The sequence below is a fragment of the Miscanthus floridulus genome, chromosome 7, assembly GCF_019320115.1.
Source record: "Miscanthus floridulus cultivar M001 chromosome 7, ASM1932011v1, whole genome shotgun sequence".
Taxonomy (NCBI): Eukaryota; Viridiplantae; Streptophyta; class Magnoliopsida; order Poales; family Poaceae; genus Miscanthus; species Miscanthus floridulus.
The window spans coordinates 106,072,528-106,079,753 of record NC_089586.1 but is presented as its reverse complement, the minus strand read 5'-3'; the positions used below and the strand labels follow the sequence as shown (position 1 = coordinate 106,079,753).

The 7,226-nt window shown below is 56.4% G+C and overlaps 1 protein-coding gene across 1 annotated transcript; it reads right to left on the bottom strand.

The window, feature by feature from the left end:
- Nucleotides 1–5,926: 5,926 nt before the first annotated feature.
- On the bottom strand, nucleotides 5,927–6,780 carry LOC136464126 (RING-H2 finger protein ATL79-like). The gene has a single exon (XM_066463086.1). It carries the CDS (start codon nucleotides 6,652–6,654, stop codon nucleotides 6,112–6,114), a length of 543 nt encoding a protein of 180 aa, XP_066319183.1. The 5' UTR covers nucleotides 6,655–6,780; the 3' UTR covers nucleotides 5,927–6,111.
- Between the last annotated feature and the right edge of the window lie 446 nt (nucleotides 6,781–7,226).

The following is a 7,226-nucleotide window of genomic DNA, read 5'->3' as shown; positions in this document are numbered from 1 at the left end:
GTCCCTTATCGCTCACAGCCAGGAGAAATCCTGATTCCTTCGCAAGTAGAAGGAGAACTGGGACCGCCTCATTGAAGAGGCATGGCTGCACGGGGATGTGACCACCTAGCTCATTGCTGCCAAGCAGAGGGTGGTCGAGCTAACTCCCCTTGTCGAGGAGGTGGACAATCTCTGACTGTGGGAGGCCAAGGCCTGTCGGCATGCGAACGAGGTCGAGAGGGCGTTCGAGGCCCTATTGGCGAGGTCATGATAGGATGATGAGGAGATCGCCAAAGTCAGGAGGGAGCAAGACGAGCTGCTCCAGAAGGACACCGAGACCCGCTAGTAGATCCTCGACCTTCTGGCCAAGGCTAAGAGGGAGCGGGAGCTGAGGCTGGGAGCCGAGGAGAAGCTCACGGCCCTAGAGCGGAGGGTGAGTCAGGATGTCGAGGTGGTCGCCCGGCTATGCAAGGACCAGGATGAGCTACTCCAAACTATGGAGAGGCTCCGCTTGGAGCATGGCGCGGCCCACGAGGAGCACGACCAAGCCATCCGAGAGCACGATGACGCGTAGCAGAAGATTGGCTCCCTCTAGGTCGAGCTTGGAACTGTGATAACCCAGAGGCTAGAGGCCGAGGGCATCTTTGCTGGGCTGGCTGCAGAGCTTGCCGAGGTGAGGAGGAACCTTCAAGCGGAGAGCAACGAGCTCGGTATCCTGAGCGTCACCCTCGAAGTGGTCTGTGATGACCTAGAGGTGGTGCGGTCGAAGGGGACTAGTTCGCTCGTGGCCCGTGTGAAAGCTCTAGTTTGGTTTTGATTAATTGATGAAACCCTAAGTGCTAACCTAGTTTATCAAAGTGATTATGAGATAGGTAGCACTACTCCAAGTGATGAAGCAATGGCGAAGATCATGATGATGGTGATGGCATGGTGATGATCAAATGCTTGAACTTGGAAAAGAAGAAAGAGAAAAACAAAAGGCTCAAGACAAAGGTATAAATAGTAGGAGCCATTTTGTTTTGGTGATCAAGACACTTAGCGAGTGTGATCACATTTAGGTTAGATAGCCATACTATAAAGAGGGGTGAAACTCGTATTGAAATACGGTTATCAAAATGCCACTAGATGCTCTAACTCATTGCATATGCATTTAGGATCTAGTGGAGTGCTAACACCCTTGAAAGTATTTATGAAAATATGCTAACACATGTGCACAAGGTGATACACTTGGTGGTTGGCATATTTGAGCAAGGGTTGGAAACTTCACTGGCGGAGTGAGTCCGACGATGCCACCGGCGCCCTATACAGAAAAGACAGGGGTTCACAGAGTGACTGGACGCTGGTGGTGCAGTGACCAGATGCTAGGGTCCTACGTCCAGTCAGTAGCAGCCGTAAGCACATGTCTCGGTCTTGTGACCGGACGCTGGCGCGAAGAGTGACCGGACGCTGGCAGGGTGCGTCCGGTCAATGCTGACGTCTGACGGAATCCTATCTCATCACGGTTGCGGCTGAGACGCTGATGCACCGGGACCACGGTGCGCTGCCTACCACCTTGTGGCGCCTGGTGGACCGATGCGTCCCTGCCGGGGTGCTCCGAGGGTGTGCGCTAGCTGGTGTCAAGCTCGCATCACCGAGACAATGAGCTCTCGACCTGCTACGTCGCTGCATGGACGAGCAGCGTGCAAATCTCATGGTGGGCCCGACGATCCTCGGGCGCCACGGCCTCTGGAAGACCACGGAGCAAAGCCTCTACAGCGGTGATGTTCTAGCTCACCCAGGTGAAGCGAGGGAGGGCTTCATCGTTTGCGATGATCATCCGGTTCATGTCGTGGGGCGTGACGCATGCGCGCCCACCGTCTCCGTGGCGCTCGATCTCCCGATCGAGCTCCACGCGTTTCTGCTCGAGTTGGAGTCGTGCTTCCTCGAGCTCTTGGTGTCGGGCTTTTAGCTGCTCCACCCGCATGCGAGGTGGGGCCGCTATCTCCCCCCTCGGCCTCATCGTTGAGGTCATTCGTCGGGGTAGCCTCCTCTTCGTGGATGCTTTTGATGTGTCCCTCGGGGGTACCTGTCATGAAGCATTCACGAGAAGGGTGATGGCTCCCCCTGTTGGAGTCAAAGCCAGAGGGCGACTCCAGCTCCTGTGCGAGGAGGTTATGGAAAGATTCTGCGACGTGTTCGATCATCCCCACGAACTCATCGTTTACGGGGGATAGGATCATACGCTGCGCCATAAGGTGGCCAATGGTCTCTGCGGCATTGCAGAGACCGAACGGGAGCACTATCGAGGCGCTCTGGATGAGGTATTCCAGGGAGAACGGCTCTCCCCCAGTAAGCTACACCATGATATTGGTGAACGAGAAGGTGAGGTAGCGTAGTTCCTCCTAGGACGGTTGGGGTCCTAGGAAGACATCTAGCTGACGCCCCAACCTTCCATAGTCAAAGTCGGGGAGCTGGCCGCCTTCGGGGGCGCGGGCCTTCGACGCATGTAGCCGTAGCTCCTCGAGCATCTCGGTGATAGCGTCGAGGGCGGTGGAGTAGAAGGGTTGAACGACGACGGGCGCCCGCACCAACTCTCCCTCCGCCGTGACGATGAAGTCTAGGTCCCCGAAGCGCACATGTGTGCCCGGGACCCAGCTAATGCCGTGACTAGCCATCCGTGGCCTGATGTTAACGTCAGGACGCATGAAGCCCCCTACCTAACGCGCCAACTGTTAGTGTTTTGAGTAAACACCAACGAGTAAATTTGTATTATTGCACGTCTAGCCGGATGGTGTGCTAAAAAAACATAAGGTTTATACAGGTTCGGGCAGAATATCCCTACGTCCAGTTCGTGGCTACCATTTCGTGTTATTAGCACTAAAAAGTTCGTAGTAGGGGTTACAAATGGGCGAGAGAGGGATAGGTCCCAAGTCTCTGATGGAAAGATCAAACGAGTGCTAAGAGCTCAGTCGCTGCTCAGCTATGTGTCTGAGGTTCGATGCTAGTGGTTCTGCTGTGATGCGGTGTGAGGTGTGATGTGGTGAACCGATGCCTTTAGAGGGGTGCCCTGCTTTCCCTTTTATAAACCAAGGGAGAGCATAGGTTACAGATGGGAGAAAAAGGAAAACAAGAGGCAAAGGAAGTCCTTCAGAGTCATCGGGCCTTCTTTTTCCTCCGTGCGGGCCTCGATGACACGGCAGGCGGTGATAGGGATAGCCCTATGCTGGGCGCATGTCCGCTGACCATGACAGGGCCACGTCGGGTGCCTGTCCGCTGATGATGCCATGTCCTAGCATTGTCAACAGGTTGTCACATCCCATTCCACCCCGGTGGACGGCGCGTCCGTTACTGTGGGCAATGCGAGTTCCCTAGAATGACATGTCGTGGGGACGGGTCGTGTTGAGATGTGACCACTCTCTGCACGATGCTAGAAGTTTGACCTTGGGTCACACCTTCTAGACCGTAGTGGTTGTTGTGAGCTTTCGTAAAGATCCATGCCTGAGGGATCGGGCGAGGCGGAGCCAGCCCTCAGACATCGAGCGAGGCGGAGCTAGCCCTCGAACATCAGGCGAGGTGGAGCCATCCCTCAGACGTCGAGCGAGGCAGAGGCAGCCCTCGGACGTCGGGCGAGGCGGAGCCAACCCTTAGGGGTAGGCCGAGGCGGAGCCAACCCTCAGACGTCGGGCGAGGTGGAGCCAGCCCTGGGACATCGGGCGAGGCGGAGCCAACCCTTGGGGGTCGGGTGAGACAGAGCCCGCGGCCGCAGCGTCCATCGAGGCGGTCAACCCTCGGGGGTCGGATGAGGCAGAGCCACTGGCCTCGGTGGCCGGACGAGGCGGAGCCCAGCAAGAGGTGTAGTCGCGCTCTTGATCGCACGGATGACTCAATGTTGATGGTCATTAGCTCCTCCTCTTATGGTACCCTAGTATTGGTCCCCGACAGGTATGTTCAGAGAGTCATTGGGGCATGGTTCGGGCGCCGTGGAAAGGGGCGTGGCGAGGCGGGACCGGCGGATGGGGCGCGCGGCGTGCCTAGGGTTCTGTGGATGGGGCGTGCTTGTCCTCATCTCGGCTCCTGGGTCCTGCCCGCGCGAAGAGAGAGGAGGGGGTCATGGGGAAGGAGCGGTGGGCATGGGGCGTGGCGAGGCAAATGGGGGCGGGGCACACGTGCGGGGTAGGATGAGGCAGATGAGAAAGGACTACAACGATACGGTGGTAGTGTGACGTGTTTCTAATGGGCCGTTCGGTACCGTCCGACGGAATCCTATCTCATCAAACGTCCGGGCGCTAACAATTCTCCCTTACAATCAAGATGCAAGTAACTCTACAAGAAGCTAGGTGGTCGAAGCTAAACAAAATTTCACCTATTATCCAGCGTGTAATGTTTTGGGGTGTCACATTGGGTGTCATATGGGGGTGTCGCATGGGTGTTCGGATACCAATAAAAAACAAATTAAAGAATTCATCAGTAATCCGCAAGACGAATTTATTAAGCCTAATTAATCCGGTCACTATTACGTGTGTTACTGTAGCACCACATTGTCCATGATTTGTGGCAAGGCCGTCCCGGCGAGCATGAAACATGACTTGCACTTTTGATTTTGAAAACTATTATTTTTTTTTGCTCCTTTAACTTTTCTTTTATCTATAAAAAACTACTCCATGTTTTTTTCCTGCTTTAACGTGTTTTTTCGAATCAGTCGAGTTTGGTCCATGGACCGATTGGACCGAAACAACACGCTCATGGACCAATCTACCGTATGGGCCTCGTTGTTGGACGCGCGTCAACTCCCACTTTGTCCAGTCCATTGTCGGCCCTGGTCCGGTTCAGTCCGGCCCCCCTAAGACGGTCTCCAACAACCGTTATCCAAAATATAAGGCCCATTCCACGTTTGGGTAGCGTTATAGGTAAATAGTTCAATACCTATTTTTAGTCTTCTTCAATAAAAAGAGAATCTTTTTTTTGCAAATGGGTCTACACGAGAGAGGATACTCAGATTTGAATTATATATCTCCTAACACCTAAAATGGATCTTTTATATAAATACTCGGTTGGAGGCTATAGGTATTCTGTTGGGATTCAATTTGGGTTTGGGTCTCTTGGTCAGACAGCCTAACGGCACAGGGGCCTAACGCGCGGCGCGATTGCCAGGATTTCAGAAGCTCAGGACGGGGTGTTTCCTATCGAAATGAAAAGAGCACAGGCAGAACAGACAAAAAAAAAGGTCTCAGGAGAAGGAATTCAAGCTCAGGAAATGGACGGGAACGGCGACAAAGGAGCATACTCGTACTCTAGCGGTTAGTTTTGCTTTGCAGCTCCAGCAGTGGAATCGGTTGAGTTCCAAGCTTCCCCGTCCCGTCCAACAACAACAGTGTCCTGTCTGTACGAGCTGCAGATGTGGTGCTTGGCGCCAGTGATAAGCGCCGCGCCCGATGCGAGCTGCTGGCTGCTGCTACGCCGGGGCGGGGCCGGACCGGCGGCCCCCCTGCCCAAGCGGCCAAGCCTGACTCCCCTGCGACACCAACGCCGGACTACGATGCTTCCTGCCGCGCCATGACCCAACCAAGCCCACATCTCTGGTCGTAAAGCAGGGTGCGGGTGGCCCACTAATATTCCCGCAGCGGCAGCCTACGGGACGACACGACGGTAGCCTATTCTCTGCTTTTGTCATCTTTCCATGCTTTCGTCGTCACTCACGCTCCTGTCTCCAGGGAATCCGCAGCATGGCATGCAATGCAGTGTCAGTATTGAGCACAGCACTGCAATGACCAGCCTAATCGGCGTGCATGATTCCAGACTTGCAGTCAATTTCTACGTGACCACGCGACCAACCTGATTGCAAGAATAGTACTAAGAATCGAATTCAAGAGACGCAGGCTTGACATGAACCATGATAATGGAAGGGAAACGATCGAGCCGTGTAATTCTATGCGAACTACTAGTAGCCACCATTCAATTTGCATTTACATACATACTACACCAACGCCATAAAAATTGAAACAAGCGCCATGGACCGGGAGGCATGGAGCCATGGAGGACGAGAGCAGAGCTTGCTCCAGAGTAATGTGGGCGCTCGCCGTGGCTTCTCGTACGTGCCAGAGGCAGAGCTCACCGACGACGGCACGGCAGCAACCTCGCTCCGGGCGGGCGCCGCTACGGCTCTCCCGCCCGCGACGGCCGGGACGGCGCGCGGCAGGTGGGGCAGGACGCGCGCGCCGCGAGCCACCCGTCCACGCAGGCGCCGTGGAACCCGTGGCCGCACGCCGGGAGCACGCGGACGCGCTCGCCGCCTTCCAGCTCGGACAGGCAGATGGCGCACTCCGCCTCCGCCCACACGCGGGCGCTGGCGGCGGCGCCGGAGGGGAGCTTGGGCTCCTGCGCATGCGCCTGTGCCGCCTCCTCCTCCTGCTGCTGCTCCCGCGCGGCGCGGCGGCGCGCGAGGCAGCGGAGGAGGAAGCGCGCGGCGGCGTGGAGGGAGAAGGCGAGCAGGGAGACGCAGGCCAGGATGATGAGGATGGTGGCCACGTTAGAGAAGAAGGCGCGGGAGCTGGCGTAGGGGCCCCACGCTCCCGCGCCGGCGCCAGCGGGAGGCGCAGGCGGCGGCCGCGGGGGAGACGGCGAGGAGGCGATCATTGTCGTCGCTGACGCCGCCGCTGCCGTGGCGTTCATGGAGGTGTGGTTGGTCCGGCGCGCCATGACTGGCTGCCTGGAGGAGGTCTTGGTGTGGAGGCTGGCAGTGTGACAAGGCGACTGAGGCCCGCGACTGCGATCGCGAGCGGCTGCCGTTGTCTCGGCTTGCCTAGCGCCTACTAGTGGAGTTGTTCCTTTGGCTTTTATGCCCGCCGCGGCACGCGCACAGTAGCTATGCTACGGCTCTCAACTGGGAAGCATTGCCGCCGCGGCTGTGCCGGTGCCGGAGAGGAAAGCAGCAATGCTTTCAGAATACGTGCCTTTTATTTTGCCTCCAAAATCGAACTGTCGTTTGAGCAGCGCCGAATCGGCTGACAAATTGGCAATCACTTGGGCGCGCCGGTTTACAAAGCTGACCTGGGAACGTTGCGTAGCAGCTGCGAAATTCTACTAGGATCTCTACTCTCTACATATACAATCCTACTGTTTCATCATCTCACTTCCCTAAACCAGCACATTGGCAGTAGATAACTCCGGTCAATGTTTCGTCCTCCTGCACCGAGAAGGTCCTATGGGCCAATAGGTCTCTCCAACTCCTCTAGTAACTTTTAGGGCCTCGTCCTCATCGCCTTATCGAA